The sequence below is a fragment of the Centruroides vittatus genome, unplaced genomic scaffold (genome assembly GCF_030686945.1).
Source record: "Centruroides vittatus isolate TY-2023 unplaced genomic scaffold, ASM3068694v2 scaffold_1152, whole genome shotgun sequence".
In the NCBI taxonomy this organism is placed as follows: Eukaryota; Metazoa; Arthropoda; class Arachnida; order Scorpiones; family Buthidae; genus Centruroides; species Centruroides vittatus.
Window position 1 is genome coordinate 3313199 of NW_027122670.1, and position 19550 is coordinate 3332748.

Here is a 19550-nt window from a genome sequence, read left to right on the forward strand (position 1 = left end):
AAACGGGCGAAATATCACCTACACGTTGTTGGATTTAGTTTAAATGAGCGTATTTATCCTTTATTGCCATAATGGATTCTGACGCTTTTTTGTTGGCTTAACAGCATATTATAAATCAAACGAAAAGCAGGAATGGGAAGCTTATATGTAGTTTATATACATAATGGTTAAAACTAATAATTTATTAAAATAAAGATGTACTTATCCTCAGCTGAAATTTGCAAAATTTTCTGAGATCACCTCAAAAACAACACACGAATGAAAGAATGAAACTCGGCTTCTGACGGTGACCAACACCTGACTACAGACTTACGATGACATTTGCTACCTAACCATAACAATCACACATTCACAATTCCATTCTGTTTCGAGATACCTAAGTGAGTGGAATTACTCTCTCAGCGTCATTGCCCAACTTTCCCCATGGGTTTGCTAAAAAGGCTCTCTTAGTGGCCCGCAGGGCGGAAACAATTTAAAATTTACCCGCATTTACGATTATTCCGCGCGGAATAATCGTATATTTTACGAAAACGTTTCCAATAACATTATTTGCATACATTATTATTATTATTATTTAATAATTGCTCGTTACATTTTGGATTATTCTGAAGAGAAAATTATTTTCAGAACGAGCAATTATTTATCGTGACATGGTCACAATGCCAAGCTGTAATTTTTTTTTATCATGTCTTTAATTTATTTAATTTAAAATATATGTTTTCCACCTTTAAATTTAAATTTAAAAAACCATTTTATAAATGAACCTGCTTTTGGCCTTCAAATCTTGAAAGAAAATCACTGTCAATTATTTAAAAGAAATTAAATTTCGTCTAATAACTGAACCGAAAATGTTTTACAATAATAATATCAAAGCATTATCAGCTATTTTGTGTTTGCACGTTTCAGTTAGGCCAGGAACACACCTGCGTAAAATTTGGCGTAAAATCTAGCATAAAACAGAAAGCATAAAAATTTTTCTCAAATTTTGGCTGAAACAGAACTGAAAAAAGAGTAGAGCGTGTCTCTACTTTTTACGCCAAAATTCCTCCAATAAAGAGAAGTCTTCTCCCGTGACGTCAAAGTAGACACGTGGTTTTTATTCTAACAATGGCGGCAATGGGTGCGTTTTTTATTCCTCCGCGTAACTCCGCGCGAGCGACATCCGTTTAAAAATTCCTGCGGAGCGCGTTCCTAAATTCCGGTCGGAGTTCGCGCCGTCAAATGGCAAAAACGGCCGCTTGTAGCAGTAGTTTACGGTGGAAAGCAATATGGCGTCCTCCATGGCTCAGACAGTTTCGTTTCGGGGTCCATTATGTGGATTTGAATGAAATTTTAAAAGGTGTGAAAGCGCAAGTTAGTGCACGCGGTGATGTAAGTGTCTTTTCGAATGGTAGCCGGCATTCTAATTTTTTTCGTGGCTATTTTGAATGCTCTTTCAACAAATAATCCATTTTATGGTTAAATTTTACAATTGGATCCCTTCTTTTGCCATCAAAAGCTCATATTTTAGAATTATAGATTCTTCCATCACGATACTATCGATAGTGCGGGCGCCGCCATCTTTCTTTCTTTCACCGTCGTTCCTAAATGCCTACAAACAGCAGCGCACTCCCGTAGTAGCGGAGACGCGGAGCGATCGCTATTAACGAACGCACCCTAAGACGTGTCGAATATTTGCCGCTGCCGCTAAGACTTGCTGCTTTCGATAGCCAATGAAGTCATAGTATATCTAGCATCAGAACAATACTATATACCCCACGCCCCAAGTGTGGCAAGAATATCTAATTAGACGATGTATTAGCGTTTCCAATAGCTCTTTTGCATAGCCGCAAACGTTACTGTTTTCAATAAAATAAAATTCTATATCTTTGCCACTGAAAGTTTGCCGCCATCGCTAGAAAATTACAAGTGGAATCAATGCTTTACGCGTTCTTTGTATTTTTATCCTTCTAATACGAATCACTTTTGAACCAGTTTTCCGGCCCTTTTAAAAAATAAGCCGATTTCGCTTGCGTTGATATTATCATTCGAACTAGTTCTGTAGAATTTCGCTCTCCCATTTCAGCACTTTAACCCAAAAATTTTATTGAAAACTATTTTCTCTCTTAAATTTATTCAACTGTCCTCTGCTGGCTTTGAATCCGGCATGTCTCAAATTGAATCTGAATTATTTGGTTTTTTCTCCTCTAAGTTCATCGACAGGAATTTCTTGTTTCTACACTGTACAAACCACTTCAGCATCTGAATACTCACATTTACGTCTGCTGTTCTGTTCTATCCGATTCTTTTATTTGCGATTTATTCTTTATCGTAAAGTAAAAGTAAAGTAAAGATGGATGACGATGACGACGCGATAATCTTAGTGACATATCCGTTATTTGAGAAAAAATAAATAAATAAAACATCAATTTTGGGATAATTTATAAAAAAAAAAAAAAAAAAAAAAAATTGGTATTTCATCAACATTGCTGACAGAACTACGCAACGATGCCGAATTACATAAATTAATACGTAAATTTTGAATTTAAATACTGCAGCATATTAAAAATTTTTTTACAGTATTTAAACGACTGTCGTGTAAGAACTTCGAGGAAATTATAATCTTGTTGGATCCTAGAGTCGAAATGAAAGAAAATGACGTTGATGACTTTTGTTCGTTTCTAATTGGCTTTATCTAATTCACGAGATATAAAAGCATCGTTAAAATAATGTGATTATATCGCTCGTGAATTTAGCCACAGCACTAGATCTAAAACGTCGTTAAAATTTGAGTTTTATGTCGTGCAATTAGAAATACAATTCTATACAATACAAATCTTCAACTTCGTGATAATATCGTCTATCCCCTAAAAACGCAAAAGAAAGTATACAAAATTAAACATGAAACAAAGCCTTCGGATCTTAAATATCGAGTTAGCAAAATGCAATCTCACAACTACTTTGACGTATAAAAACGTTGAAAGCATTGAATATATGGGAGTTAAGGAAGAACAAAAATAAAATTTGCATTAAGGAAGTTCGGTTTATTGAGAGTCGACTTTAGATATAGTCGTGTTTTTTAAATATTTTTTCTTGAATTTAACGTTGTTCGTAATTTTTCGACTTTAAATGTGTGTATAGAAGCAATCTTCTTTAAAAATTTCAGATTATAAGTAATTCAATAATTTGATTTTTGTTTTGTTATTTAATGTAGCGTAGGATTGTCAGCTTCGCTGTTGTGTCGTATATATTTACAGAAAAGCTGCCATTGCAGGAATTATAATTAATTAATAATATAAAAAAAATTATACTGTAAAATTGTATTACGAATTAATTTAAAAATTTTTAAATGAAAATATGTTTTTTGATAGACAAATTATTTAACTGTTTTGGTTTTTACAAAACTTACAAATATAATTTTGTGAAGAAATCTAAACAGACTACAAGTAACAGCTGAATTTTTAAATTAAAATTGATATCTGAATTCTTTACCAAAAAAACAAATAATTGTATTAAGTTATTCAATGTTCCTAATACAACATTATATTTTCTTAGCATCTATAAGAAAAATAAATTTAATAATTAAACATGAATTTAAAATTCAATTAACAAAACAACACAGTCAATATCTTTCTCTAAAAATCAATGAAATAATTTTCTATAACCATAACATTTATATATTTTTATAATTATAATGAATACACAGCAATATACTGTAAAAAATAAGTTATTTATTAATGTTTTACAATAAAATGTTAAGATTTAATATGTCTTCAATATGTCTATGTGGAATTTTCATATATTTACATGATCTAAACTAAATATATTTATTCCTACAGATAAAGTTTTGCTTGTAACAAATCTTAAACTAGGAGAGGTTGAAAATTAATTAGTGTTTAAAATAAACAGCATAAAATAAAATACAACAGTATATTATTTATGTTTTTATAAAAATGGATGTAAAATTGGTTTATAGCATACCAATATAACAATACATGATACCAGTCTCTATTAAAAATTTTAAAGATAATTCTGTTGGTAGGCAAAATTTCCAATAATAATTATATTAAAAAAAATAAGAATACCAAATATTTTAAAAATAGCTAATTTTAAATATATTATCCTTTACAATTATTGTTCTGTGGTCATTTGAAACTTGCAGATAAAACACATATGTTGATAAATTTCCAAGTTAAGTTTAATTCACCATTTAATCATTTATAAAGACTAAAATAACCAATTATCTATATCTTTACCAATTGAATAAACATTATTTTTATTTTTAAACAGTTAGTAACTTTTATATACATTTAATTTGCATATTTTTCATTTTTTGCTTTTTTCTTGATCACTTTTAGATAATTATTAATTTTTAAAGCTATCATGATAAATATATTTTGCTTTTATTATGGACTCATTATATTACTTCAAATTAAATGTAATTCTATTTATAAAATTTGAAACAAAATACCAAGTCTAATTTATTTAAAAATTTTATAATTGTTTAATAAATTAAAGTTATGCTTACAATGCCTTCTTGCGGTAAGCAATAAACTTTTGATGGATCAAAATAATAAATATCTTGTGTGACAATTTCAGGTCTAAAAAACTTATTTAATAACGTTTTTAATGTTCGACGATCCCAGTCATCGGTAACTCTGCCACCATAATTACATTCTCCAATAAGGTACAACAATGACTCAAATGGAATATACTAATAAATAAAAGAATAATTAATATTGCCAACAATACACAATAATTATTTTATTGAATAATGTAAATATTTATTTTAAGAGGAATGCTTTAAATATATTATATATATATATATATTTATAACTTAATACATACATAAACAGAAAAACACAATATCTAACAGGTAAAAGGTAAATTACTTATATATATTAAATGAAACTATACCATTAAAATGAAAAAAACTACATATTTAATGATTTATAGTTTAATAGTAATATATGAATTATATTTTTATTTACATGTAATAATAACAAACAGGTTTATTTGCTTAATGAAACTAATCAATGATAATTCACAAATACAGTTTTGTTACAATTTCAAATAATTCCTTGATTTCATATGTCAAATAATACTCAAAACAATAGTTAAGTAAATATTCAATCTTGGTTATAGAAATCTCAATTTAATTTTATCTTTTATTCCAGAATGCCTTTTGCTGTAGGAAAACGTGTACGTCAGACGATTGGCACCGCTTTCCTGTAAGCCTAGAAGTTTGACAATGGTGTTTGGAATCTCAAGCATGATTCCACTGACTTTCCAAACACCATTGTCAAACTTCTAGGCTTACAGGAAAGCGGTGCTGAACGTCCGACGTACACGTTTTTGCATTGAAAACTTCGACCTCAACCTCGCTAATAAACTATACTGATGCTTAGTGAAAATATTTTTCCATTAATTCTTTGCTTCAATGTTGTGTGTATTACAGATGGTAAAAATGAAAAGTTATTTCTCAACAATTTTCTTTCGTAAGTTATAATTGCTGTTTTACGCATAATTTGTTTTATTAAATAATTTTGCAATTTAAATTATTCTATTTTCAAAAATTAATAAACTTGAAATTGTGTCTAAAATCTAGATCAATATTGTTAGTACAATTGTTATTTGATTCAGCAATATTATATTAGTGTATGACAAATATTTCTTATATCTTTAGTTATTAAACCTAATACTAATTTAAGAACTATTATGTATTTATTTCTATCTAATATAAATTGAGTTTTTAATTTGAAAACAGTTTAATCTTTCTTTAATGTATTTATTAGATAATTAACCTTCTTTAACATAGGCTTAATAGATATATATAAAAAAAATAAAAGTTTAATATAAAAACATACATCATATTCATTAAGAAAAATTGCTAATTGTTTGACACTTATTTGAAAATCTGTTTCATTGAATTCATATAGAATATTCCATCCTCTGGAACCAAATTTTTTACGTTCTTGAATAAGAGCATGAAAAAAGCATAAACTGTATAATAACTTCTTGAATGCAGTCTGTAATTTAAAATAAGAAAATTAAAAATGATTATTATTACAAATTATGACATGCACAATGCACAAATACATGTATACATATATAATGTTATAACAATGTAGATGATTGATAAATTTAAAAATAAGAATTTTATTTCTATGAGGCTATTTTATTTTCAATGGAATTATTATTATAACTTATTAGTTCTAAAATAAAACAAATTCATGATTTCACAGTCCTTTGATGTAGTCTCTATCTTTGTGGACAACCTGCTGCCAAACTTCTGGGAAGTAGCAAACATTGTCAGTAGCATCATTTTTAACCAGTATCTGAAAAGACTGACAGCATCCTTTTGGCTTTAAAGCAATGTCTTGGAAGTGTTTGTCTCTAAGAAGTTTTCATTTTCAGATAAAGATCCAATCACATGGATCTATGTTAGGTGAGCATGGTAAATGTTCTAGTATTTTCCAATGTCTTCTGCTTAGCAATGTCCTCATTTGTGACAACCTGTGTCACATCCAATTCTCTCGCACAACAATGCACACAGCCATCTGGTTGCACACATTGTTGTGCAAGACAACAGGAGAATATATTTGGATTCATCTGAAAATATAACAGAATTCCAAGTCAGCATTTCAGTTCACATGCTATTTAGCCCAGATAAATTTCTTCTGCACAATTTACCAATTGGTAATGGCTTTCTATAATAGTAGGTTTTTAGTATTATATCTTGGCACATGTTTTCAATCTTTTCATGTTCATGTTTCATTATAACAAATGAATGATTGTTGATAAATAACAATGCACTCTTTGCATTATTACATGAGAGGATAAATCTTTATTATTTAAATCAACAATTTATATACTTTATACACCATGTTAATTGTTAAAAACTTTCCATTTTGATTATAAAAGTACATCATCTTTACACAGCTTTTTATACTAATGAATGATTAATGATGTCAAGGATGATGCAATCTTTATAGTTTCTTTCAGGTCTGTAGCAAAATAATACTGTACTTTAATTTTAAAAAATAAATACATTTTTATAGGATTTTATGAGTGATGCAATTGCAATGGCCAGTACTGAATAATATTCAAAATTTAAAGTGTAAATCAGAAAGAAAAATCAGGCTTTTTAAATTACAATCTAGAGAAAAAACATATTGGCAATATTTACAATTATTAAAAATTAAAATACCCTGAAGAAAGTAAATATATTATTTTTTAATACGTAAGAAATTAACATTACATACTTACATTTTGATGACATGAATTAAAAAATTCAGAATCATTCACAGGATCAGTAAAATATAATCTAAGTATACTTGATCTTAAACCTTTAGGGGGCTCATTAGTTATTTTTATACTGTTTTGTAAAACTGATATTGGAAAATCTTCAGATGGATAAGATGTTAACCATAATCGAAAGTTTGTATGTATTTCATCTTTAATAAATTCTTCACAAATCTAAATAAGATATTTTTATAATAAAATTAATTATAAAATGAAAATTAACAATAATGCATTACCATATAAAAATAAATAAAAAATCATAATTTTATTTTAAATAAACTAATTTTAGTAAGAAGAAAAACAAATTTTATTGGCAATAATTTTCCAACTTCAAAATTAGTTACGGTAATAAGCATTGTATTTATAATAAATTAACAAAATTTTAGTTTTGTCAATAACAAAATCACTAATAATAAATAACATTTTGGATAGTAATTGTCAAGTAAACAATGTCTTCAAAATATAAATAAGTTAATTTATAATAATGAGATTTGGATTTAACAATATTACAGTGATTCAATTATTCTATTTTTAATCCAATTTTTCAGAAATAAGTTTTTTACTTGTAAATACTATATGCACATACTTCCATAATGTAAAAAAGGCTATAAAATGTCTCTAAAATATTTTTAAACATTTTTACGTTGAAAAAAAATATTGATAAATTTCTTTATTCAATGAATTGAATGAGGAAATAACTTTTGTGACATATAATTCTATGTTTTTTACATTGAAATATTTAGTTAAAGAAACAAAAGAATGTATGACTGAGTACAAAGAGCACAAAAAAATTTGAAGGAAGATAGATTTAGAAAAATTAACTATTCTGAAAATTTATTAAATAAGTAAAAAGCATTAAAAAATTTATTTGTTACAGTATAAATTTTTAATCTATAATTTTAATTTACTACAGTTTTTTTAAAAAAATAAATAAAAGTAGAAAACTGATTCTTGGAATATTTTTAAAAACTTTTGAAGAGCCATAAGCTTATTTAAAATTAACACACGAAACTTCACATTGCAACAATATTACTTGGATTATGATAATGTAGAAATTGTCTGATAACAAACAAATTTTCCTAAACATAATTCATAATTCAAATTGGGAAGTTGAGGTACAAATTTTCTTTAAAAAAAAAAGCTAAAAATGTGACAGATTTTTGCAAAAAAATGATTTAAAAAAAGTGGTCATCCAAAATGAAAAAGACAGGTCTATTTCATACTATTTCCTATATTATTTTCAAATTTGTCTCATAAGCAGACTGCACGTAGCTTTTCTTTAGTGTTCTTTGGTCAGGGATTGAATCCTTGGTATACTTTTCTAGAAAGATTTTTGAATACTGGATGATTGACATTGTTAAAAAAAATTCCTGTCCATATTAAAGCTGTAGCCAGTTTACATGAAAATTTATTTTTCTTCCTTAGATTGTCCTTTGCAAAATTTAATGATGCCAAAATGAAACTTGTCCTTTCTTTATGTTCTTTCTTTCCCTGTTGGAAATGTGTTTTGCATATTTGATGTGCTGCCTAACTCAAGAAGAGAGATGCTTTTCATCCACATTTATAACATCACCCACATTAGCAACATCACACAATTCACATCTCAAAATACTTTTGTTGATCATAATTCCTTTGTCTTTAAAATTATTTATTAACTTCAGTTTTGACTTTGGTATCTTTGGCATTTTTAAACCAATAAGCCATCATGTCACCACTACATCCCTTCCTCACCTTTTTTAATAATAGAATTGTCATTATCATCAGAAAAAGTATTTAAATATGAAAATATCAAAAAATTATTAATTAAATATTTAATTTCTGATTTATAAATAAAAATAGAAAAATACACAAAATACCTAATTTAACTACAAAATGGAAAAACCATCAAAAAAGTACTCAACAACAGAAAAGGAGGAAAGGGAAATACAAGATATTCGGGGCTGTGGTCAACACCATTACACGTTTGTGATGACCGTTATTAATCTGAATGATTGGTAATATCTTTCAGAGTCAGGATCCCTAACACCACAGTCAATTCTGCAGACTGACATGAGCAAAATAAAAAATCTGTTTCCAAAATTCATAGGAATGTTTTTTTAACGTGGGTACATCGATGGAGTTAGGCACAAGGAAATCAAACACGATAATAATTAATATATATATTTATTAAGAAAAATTAATTATATTCATATATACAATTATATAACAAAAAGATTAAATTTGAAATAATATAAAGCATATGAAAGGAACAAAACTACCAATTACAATAAGTCCTTCAAAAAAAAATTTGAATGACACCCACTAATCTATACTCTACCTTTAGAGAGAGAGAGTTTACATAAATATATATTACCTTCATTTTATAAGTAGTTTTTAACCTCCCCTTTTAAATGAAAATCTCTTCCAATCAAATTAGTTAAAATGTTTACCATGCTTCCGACATGTGACGGAAGTCAGGCAGTTTTTGCAGTGGGACACACGAAAATCCCATGCCATGCTATCACTTTCGAAGAAAGTGATATTATTTCTTTCTAACAGAAAAGAAGTTTCCTTTTCCTCTTTTTTGTATTTTTTCAAAAACAAGTAAACTTTGATAATTGTTTAAAATAGATGGTTAACAAAAATCTGTTAAAATTATAAAGTCTGTTACAAATGAATCATTTTTCAGACAAAAATTTCATTGAAATTAATCTATCATCTCTAGACTCTCACAGGAACTAATTTCCCATCCAAATAATTGTAAACTCAATAAAGAATCATTCTGTAATATTTTGAAACAGTCACCTGTGCAAGTAACAAAAAGGGAAAGAGAGTACTCAACTTTCCAACTTTATTCATAACTTTTATCATTAAAAATATTAAAACAACAATTCATTTATAATAAACTTATTTAAATTTTATTTAAAAAATGAACTTACACAAATTATTTTTTTAAAATTATTTTTAATTAATTTTAATAATATATTAAACTACCTTTTCTAATTCTGGCATCCATGATTGAGCCAAATGGCAATTTTGGAGTAATACCCATGTACCATTACACATTCCATCATCAATTAAAGCTCTTGCAATTGGGCCTTGACCTTGTCCAAGTGACAGAGAATTTAGCAAAGCTCCACCAAAACCCTAAAACATCAAAATCTTGTTTGTTCAAAATTGCTGATATAGTTAAAAATTTCATTGTTAATTAAAAATATTGCTTATAAATTTATATTTTTATTATTAATATATCAAATCGTAAATATATATTTTAAGTAATAAACATTTTCTGAAGGTAAACTTCAGAAAATGTAAAAACAATGAAATAAGATTTAAACCAACAGAGAAAATAATATAGCACCAATAAAGTTTTTGAATCATTAAATTTAAAACAATTTATAATAGGATTAGAAATCAAAATGGATAAATAGAATTTATTATTTTGATATCGCAAATATGATTATTGTAAACTAAATATTAATTTAAATAAATTTTAAATTTACTAAAATAGCTGAGTTTAAATTTTTCAGAAGATATGTTCAATGATTAGAATTTCAAATAGCTTTCAATAGATGCAAATGTAAAAATCTTAGAAGCAGTACATATGCACTGTTCTAAAAAAACTGCATATTATTTTCCATTTATTAATAATTAACAGAATTAATATAATGTTTCAATGTTCATACATTAAAGTTTTATTCATAAATTTCATGATTAATTTATTATTTTATTCATAAATTTAAATATATATATATGAATATTCTACATTTTAGCCATAAAAATAAAGATTCAAAATAAAATTTTAACATTATTGAGTGGAACATAAGGGATGCTCTTCATAAGTTGGAAAATGTTTTGTCTGTGATTGAAGTTCAAAACAAGAGCACAACCATTAAACATGATTTTTTTGCAAATATGTAAAAATAGATTAGGCAATGTCATGATAAAGCCAGAATTTTGAAATTCAATTTATGGGCTGACATATTCCAAGTCAAATACATTAACTTTTTACATAAAAATTATTATTGATATGTCTCCAGTGATTTTTCAATATTGCATAAATTGAAAGACTATGAGAAGTTTACACAAATACGAGAATCATTTGGAATACTTCATATAATCAAGCAAAGCTTAACCCAAGACTACAAAAAAAATTTAAATAAACTTTCAAAAAAGGAATCATTCAATTTATATAATTTTGTAATTAAAATTGTAAAGGAAAATATAACTAATAAATAACCAACTGAATTTAAGAATTTGTAAGAAAATAACTAAAGATGTAAAATTATTGGTATATTGTTTACAAAATGTATAATTTAATATTTGTAACTGTTTAGCCCCTGAGTAACAGGGTGTCCACCTTTTATGCTAATAAAGATAATAATAATAATATAATAAATTGGATGGCTGGATAGCCCAAGAGGTTAAATGGAAACCTAGATCAAATCTGGATAGTTAAAATACCCCAGAAACTTTTTATGGCAATCTGTCCCAGATATATTGAGTCCTATCTTGCCCTATCTGGCTGACCAATTGTAGTTCTGGCAGAACCCATGACAAGTATGATTAATTTTAGTGCTTTCACCTCTGCCTAATTTTCAACCCCTAACATCCCAAAACCCATGCCTTATTGACTTCTTTGGTGATTCCTACATTAGGCTACTGTATGTTCCATTTTGAACAGGACAATACCAATTTATTGCCATGTCCTGTCCATCTCATTGTTTTAGTAAAAATCCCAATTTTGTTCTGTTTTCATAAATACTTTAAAATATGCTTAAATGTTGGTCAATCATAACCCATAAACAAATTTTTGTCAATGGTACTAATCATTCCTGTGGAGATATATTGATCAAGATTAACAAGAAAGGGAAAATATGTGTTGCAAGGCTTGGGCATCTTAGATGTTGCATCTGTTCCAGAGCATTGTTTATTTTGCTCTGTGTGCTTACTGTGGCATATATACAAGACATATGATGATATTCAAAAAAGAACTCAAATTCATCAAAGTGGATAAATTATGGTAATGATAAAACAAAAGTAACATGTCAACATTGTAATATCCATTTTTCCATTGCTTCTGGAAGTAGAAGTGCATCAAATAAGATAGCCAGAAACATAAGGATGCTGAGAAAACGTTCAGTTCAGTTAACAATATTAGCTTTTATTGTGAGACATGATGGTGAAAGTAATAAAATTGCATCACGAGAAGCTCTTGTTGACTATAATACTGTGCATCACAATCAGAGTTTATGAACAAATGAATACTTGTTGAATTTGATTAAGAAGATTATGAACCATAATTTTCTTCAGTGCATACAATAATTACCAATATTTTATCATTGTTTTTCATCTCTGAATGAAGTAAAATGAATTGGAATAAGCTAAAAAGCATTATCTTAAGTTTAGTTGCATCAAACATTCCAATTGTTCTGTAGTGTTTTTTGCCCAGCTGTGGTATTCAAGTTAAAATTATAGATTTTACTTCTTTACCTGGTGAAACATCCAACACATAATGTGCTATGTTGAAAAAAGTAATTCATAAATTTGCATTACAAAACAATATTGTTGATTTATGTGCTGATAATACCAACATGAATTTTAATGGTTGCAAAAGAATTAATAAAAATAATGTGTAGCAAAATTTATGGAAAATGAACTGGAGGGAAAGATTATTTGTATTGATTGTGGGGTAGGACACATATTATTTGCAATTGCCTTCAGTATATCATTGATTATTTATCAATCAAAATTGAACATTTTATTGTAAAAGCATATAAATACTTTAATGAATATACAGTCAGAATTGAAGGCCTTAACTGTTTATGATTGTCATTTGCAAGACATCAAATATCTACATTCTAAACACACATTAGCTTCATTGAAAACAATAACTACTATTTCTGTAGATGAAATATTAAAATTGAGCATTCTGCCAACATATTAGCAGACCACAACAGTGAGCTGTTTGTTACAACTGATACATTTCCATAGTCATATATAAATCATTGTGGGCTACAGGAGCAAACCAAAAGAATTCTGACTGAAATCTTTCTTTTTTCTAGCCAACAATAGGTCTATTGGCTACAGTTTAAGTATAAAAAAATATAAGTCAAAATGTAATTTAGTCTTAACAAAATGTAAAGCCTAAATTTATGCAACAAAAACAAAAGCATATAAGGTGTGTTTCAAATTTATACGGACACGAAAAAATTAAAGTGAAACACAAATTTGCTGCATTAAGTGACAAATGTTTTATTAAAAATAATATGGATTTACATGTTTCTACACTGCAAAAGAAGAATTTTAATCAAACATTAACATTTTGTCACTGAAAATAATGTTTATGAAACTCTTATACAAAAAAACTGTTACATATTTATCCGGACAGGTTTCAAATTGCAAAGTTTTCTTACAATTTAATGGCCAATGTAACCACCATTTAACTTAATTACATTAAATACTCGATTAGGCATTGTTTCAATTAGATTCTGAAGGAATTCAATCTTAAGTTTATCCCAAGCATCTGAAATTGCTGCCTTCAAATCATGAATTGTGGAAAACTGCTTTCCATTGGCATAAACTGTACGAACCATCATCCCCCAAAGATTTTCCATCGGATTCAGGTCAGGGCTTCTAGCAGGCCATGTCATCAGATTAATATTTTTACGTTTAAACCACATTTTTGTTGATTTAGAGGCATGCACAGGGGCATTGTCTTGTTGAAAGATCCAATTTGGTCCACAAATATTTGGTCCAGCTTCCAATAAATGATCTTCAAGCATGCCTTGATACTTCTTTGAATTCATTCTTTGAGTTATAAATGCTAAATCTGTGGTTCCGTTGAATCCAAACGCACCCCACACCATTATTGATCCCCCACCCATTTGGCGTTTTGAAAAAATTTGTTTTTCGGTTCTTAAATCGTGCCAATAATACTTCCAACCGTCTGGACCATCTAAGTTGAATTTTTTTTCATCACTGAACAAAACTTCAATCCATTCTTCGGACCATGTCATGTGTTTTTGTGCCCAATCAAGTCTGTCACTTTTGTGCTTTAATGAAAGTGGTGGCATTACGGCTTTTTTTCTGAATTTTAACATTGGAGATGTATTTAAAACTCTCCACACTGTTGTGCTGCTACAAGGCAAGTCTAATTCTTTTTTTATTTTTCTTACTGATGTTTGTTTTGTGGAGCAAACCTTGATGATTTGTCTACAATCTCGAGGAGTAAGCTTGGGTTTTGGACCTGTCTTGAATTTTGGTACATCCTTGCCACGTCTTTTTGATAAATAATCACCAACAGTTGATTTTGGACGATTTATATATGCTGCAATTTCTCTTATTGACTTGCCTTGTGATTTATAGGCATCAATCTTCCCTTTTTCATAATCAGATAAATTCTTTGTTCTACCCATTTTAGAACGTTGAACAACATAAAGAATTTGTATTACAATTAGATATGTAAGCTAATTTGCATATTTCAATGCTTGAAACTAAACAATATTCTGTTTAAGTCATAAAATGAGTGCCTGTCCGGATAAATATGTAACAGTTTTTTTGTATAAGAGTTTCATAAACATTATTTTCAGTGACAAAATGTTAATGTTTGATTAAAATTCTTCTTTTGCAGTGTAGAAACATGTAAATCCATATTATTTTTAATAAAACATTTGTCACTTAATGCAGCAAATTTGTGTTTCACTTTAATTTTTTTGTGTCCGTATAAATTTGAAACACACCTTATTACACATACCGCATGTGGACACTACTAACTAAACTGAAAGGGCTTAACCACCTCATAGTCTCATCACAGCTAGGGCTCTGAACTAATGTCAAAAAATTACTAGAAGCATAAGTAGGTTCAGGTGAAATTACTGAACTTAAGATTTTTGAAGTAGTTGAGAATATCTATGAAATCAGCTTAGAATATACTGTATAAACAAGTGGAAGTTTAGCTCAGAAAACACTGAAAAATTTAAGTAGGTATTACAGAGGAAGGAGGTATCTAAATGGAAAGAAATTCATAACAGTATGAACAAGGATCAGATCATATGGATATGAATAGATGGAACTCGTGTATTTGATCAGTGAACCTCTTGAAAGATATAATTGTGGGATGGTTGGACGTTTGAAATGAAGAAAATATTTTTGTATTTGATAGGTGAGTGCAAATATTTTCTGAAATGAGTGAACAATGACTATAGTTTCAGAGAATTTGTAACATAGTAGAGTTTATTCTGGATCTGCCTAGAAGTACAGCATCCATATAAAGAATATTTTCTATTATGTTATGCATGTTGTCTAAGAAAAAATCCAGGTTAAGTGTCCAGTCAGTTAAAGTCATGTTAATTGTAAGACAAAACTGTAACATGAAATGTGATGAGTATCATGACAAGATATTAAAAAATCAAAATTTTTTGTATAAAGTGAGTTTGTCTGAAAAGCACACATGGTAATAGCATGAAGATATGAAGTCCTTTCTACATCAATTTATAAAGGTAAATTTCTTTTATATTAAAATTCAGTATTGTAAAATTTGCTATAAATTTATATTTAAAACTTTATGAAGTTTTAATGGATAATTTTTAGTGGAAAATAATGCAAAATATTTTAAATTTATAATAATTTATATATTATACTCAGAGATTATATATTGTTTTATTCAATTAATTCTATTACCTGATCAGAAGCAAATTTTAGAAGGGCAGCTGTGGGATCTGCTCCTGGAGAAAGTATAAATATTAATGGAGTACAATTGTTGCTTTGAAAATAAACTTTTTCAAGATCAAATGGTGGAATTTCAATATATCTTTCTCCAAGATGTTCTTTAATAAAATTCCTAACTCTTGGAATAATTCTATCTGGACGAATACATCTTAAAATAAGCAGTTTTTGAAACTCACTTAAATTTGTCCATGGAAAGGGATAATTCATATATTCAGGAGTCTAAATATGAAAAAATATAAAAAATCATATTATATTTTTAATTAATTTAATATCTTGTATTTATGTTATAAATTTAAAAATAAAATTACTCATATATAGAGTAAAATATGAAAAATAGATAAAATATATAAGTTATATTTGGTCAAAACTTTACTTATTAAATAAAATAAACAGTTTATTTAATCCATAAATAATTTTAATTTACTGTAATTATTAATTCAAAAATTTAATTTCCAAATTGGCTCAGCTTATCACTTGTGATTATAAAGTTATTAAGTTATAGAGCTGTCTTATTAGATCATTTATAAAAACTAAAAACTAAATTTGAAATTTAGTTTTTAGTTTTTAATTTAGAGTATAATTCATTGATAATTATTAAAGTTTATTAGTCTTTCATCTTAAATAAAAAATTGAATAAAAAGTAGAAGTGCATGTGCATGTGTATTTACAGGGCTATTAAAAATGCTTGTATGGATTTCATTATTTTGTTTTTATGCATCATATGTCACTGACAGCATTGATACCAGCATTGATACCAGCATTGCATCGATAGATAGGAAAACTCATCAAGATTTTCATACTTCCTGCATCTACGTAGTTACATGTTTGCCCCCAAGGTAGCAAAAAGTTTTGCAAAATGGCCACTAAAAGCAGTGAGAAAGCTGTGTCCTGGAGTTTCATAAAATTCAGTCCAGTATCAGTGTCCAGCCGCATTTCTGCATGAAATTTTGGAAGGATCTGCCAACTGGCAATTCCATCAGTAGATGGTTGGTATATGCAATTTCAAGAGACAAGATGTCTGTGTAAGGGAGAAAAGGAGCAGGTGTGATGAACTGAACTACCATATAGAACAACTTCTGTAATTCGGTAGAGTTGCACAAATTGAAAATTTGTAATAGATGTAAAAAAAACTCTGAGAGATGGCTTACAAAACAAAATGTAAATTGTATTTCTATTCCAACACTTGTACACATGATGACTTTTTATAACCAATACAATCATTTTGAATAGCCCTATAATACATTACATACACGCATACACTTCTAATTTCACAGCGTATATACATATACTGAAAAAAAAAGAATTAAAAATAATATTAAAAAGTGTTAAGCTATATTGAAAACTTACTAAACTATCATATATATTCTTCCATTCTTTCAGATCTGAAGAAAATGATTTTCTGAAATTTTCAAATGTTTTTAAAGTAGTTAAATTGCATATTTCATCCCAAGATGTAGGAGGAATCCATTCTGCCGGTTTCTCATATACATTTTCTAAAGAAATTCCTCCACTCAAAAGAAAATTCCATTCTTCCTCATTAATTTTATCATCATATTTCAATAGATTAATGCAAAGAAGAAATGAAAATAGCAACTGAAATTTATGTTAAAATTAGATTCTAAATATTTTCTTTTAGCATGGCATTAAACTTTACATAATATAAAATAAAATAATATTTTATAAAAATTTCTGTAAACAATAAAAATTTATAAATTCATTAAAAAATCAGTTTTACGAGTTATTACATCAAATGCAGTAAATGCCATATTTGACTGAATATAAGTTGATTTGAACATAGGTTGATCCCAATTTTCTTATTTTTTTCCAGAAAAAATTTTCTTCCCAATAAAGCATAAATTGACCTAGAAAATACCATGTATCAACTATTGGTCAACCTCTGCGAAGCAGCCAGATTTAAGCCTAAAGAGCAATTTCCATATCTGATGAAACTGTTTCAATAGGGACTCCATTTTTCTCCAATCACTTGTTTTTTTCTCGACACGAGCATGTGAGCAACCACACTACTATTATTTTTCTCAGCATATTTGATGCACATAAGTTTAATGTTCACATCAAAGCTTCTACATTCAAATACATATTTTCATTGGGTTGGATTTCGTTCAACCCAAACCTTCATTTAACAATCCATCTCTGTCTGTTAAGAAAAAATGTAGAATACCTGAAATTCCATAATGCAGGATTTCCTGAAATCTTGTGAGAGTGAAATACAGAGTGTAAAATATCATGCCAACTTTAATTATACTGTTATTTGCATAGAATATCTGCCATAATTTATGTTAGGCAAAAAAGAAGAAAAAGAAAATACTGGAACATGATTAAGTGTATCAAAGATTTTTTTTCACACCTGTATTAAGGCCAAGTATCTGCATGTAGGTCATACTTGAGTATAGGTTAAGAATAGAGTTTTGGACCTAGAATTCAGAAAAATCCATCAACAAATATATCTGGGCAGATATGATAATTAATTTTATGATTTTCTTTTAAGAATAATATAATTAAAAATTATGTAATTCTTGAAGTGAGATTAACAAAGAAATAAATCTGATACTAAAATTAAGTTTTTTGTATGGATAATCTCTCATTTTTCTGTATATATATGTTAATAAAAACAATTTTAAAACTAGAATCTTAAATCCTCTTATTAATGAATACTTATTAAATAAATATTAAATGATAACTTTTTATTTTGAAATATTTTGATCATTATAAAGATTATCCAAATTTTTAATACAGATCACATGATATGATAACCAGCCAAGTTTTTCCTAGTAGTAAATTGTCCGACGGAAATTTAATATCAACAGAGAAAAAATTTTTTTTATTTGATATTAAACTGTGAATTTTTATGTAAATATCAAAACTTTTATATAGTAAATTTTAAGCCAACTTTTAAAATAAAGTAGTAAATTAATTTTAAAAATTCTTCATTTGATGTAGGTCTGTAATAGATTTTATATACATATGGATCAAAAATATTGCTCAACACTAATACTTAACATTAATTTACAACTAAAAGGAAATAGAAAATAGAAGGCAAGAAGTAGCAAAATAGCAAATAGGATAGAATAGGAAAGAATACCTGGATTGTTCAGTTACCATGAGACCATATGTGAGCTTAGAAGACAGTATTGGGTGTTTACAATCTTCCACTCCCTTTGTTCTAGAAGGATTTTTTTCATCTAGTTGATTAAAAAAACCAGTCACTCATTCTGACTGGTCAAACTGAAACACTGACTCTAACACCACGATTCTAGTCTGGAAATTTCAAAGTTCTCGCTCTCAGTTATAGTCTCACATGTCTCTCAGGCACCAGACACTGCAACATCTCTCTCCTTTTGAGTTACTTTCCCCTAGAGCACCCACTCAAAAAGTGACCCTTCTTCACCTCATATGCCCTCATGTAACCTCGTATTCATTGCTAGTAAATTCTAGGAAGTGGCTACAACATATAAACAACAAGATACCCTGTCATGTTTTATCATGTCAAAAAAACTTCTTAATCTAACAAACAGTAAAATGATGAGAGAGCCATTTTT

General features: G+C 28.0%; 1 protein-coding gene across 11 annotated transcripts in view; it reads right to left on the reverse strand.

Annotated features, from left to right (window-relative positions):
- The window catches only part of Dhc36C (Dynein heavy chain at 36C), a 155721-nt gene that overhangs the window by 14476 nt on the left and 121695 nt on the right, over positions 1–19550 (reverse strand). For 9 of the 11 annotated variants that reach the window (XM_067284092.1, XM_067284094.1, XM_067284091.1 and 6 more), the window contains 6 exons: positions 17341–17586; positions 15946–16212; positions 10258–10410; positions 7249–7458; positions 5847–6008; positions 4508–4693 (listed from right to left, as the gene is read on the reverse strand). In XM_067284092.1, the coding sequence (XP_067140193.1) occupies positions 4508–4693; positions 5847–6008; positions 7249–7458; positions 10258–10410; positions 15946–16212; positions 17341–17586 (1224 nt within the window). Of the gene's footprint in view, positions 1–4507; positions 4694–5846; positions 6009–7248; positions 7459–10257; positions 10411–15945; positions 16213–17340; positions 17587–18001; positions 18426–19550 lie in introns of those variants that run through there. The other 2 variants (XM_067284093.1, XM_067284098.1) reach the window with 2 other exon arrangements.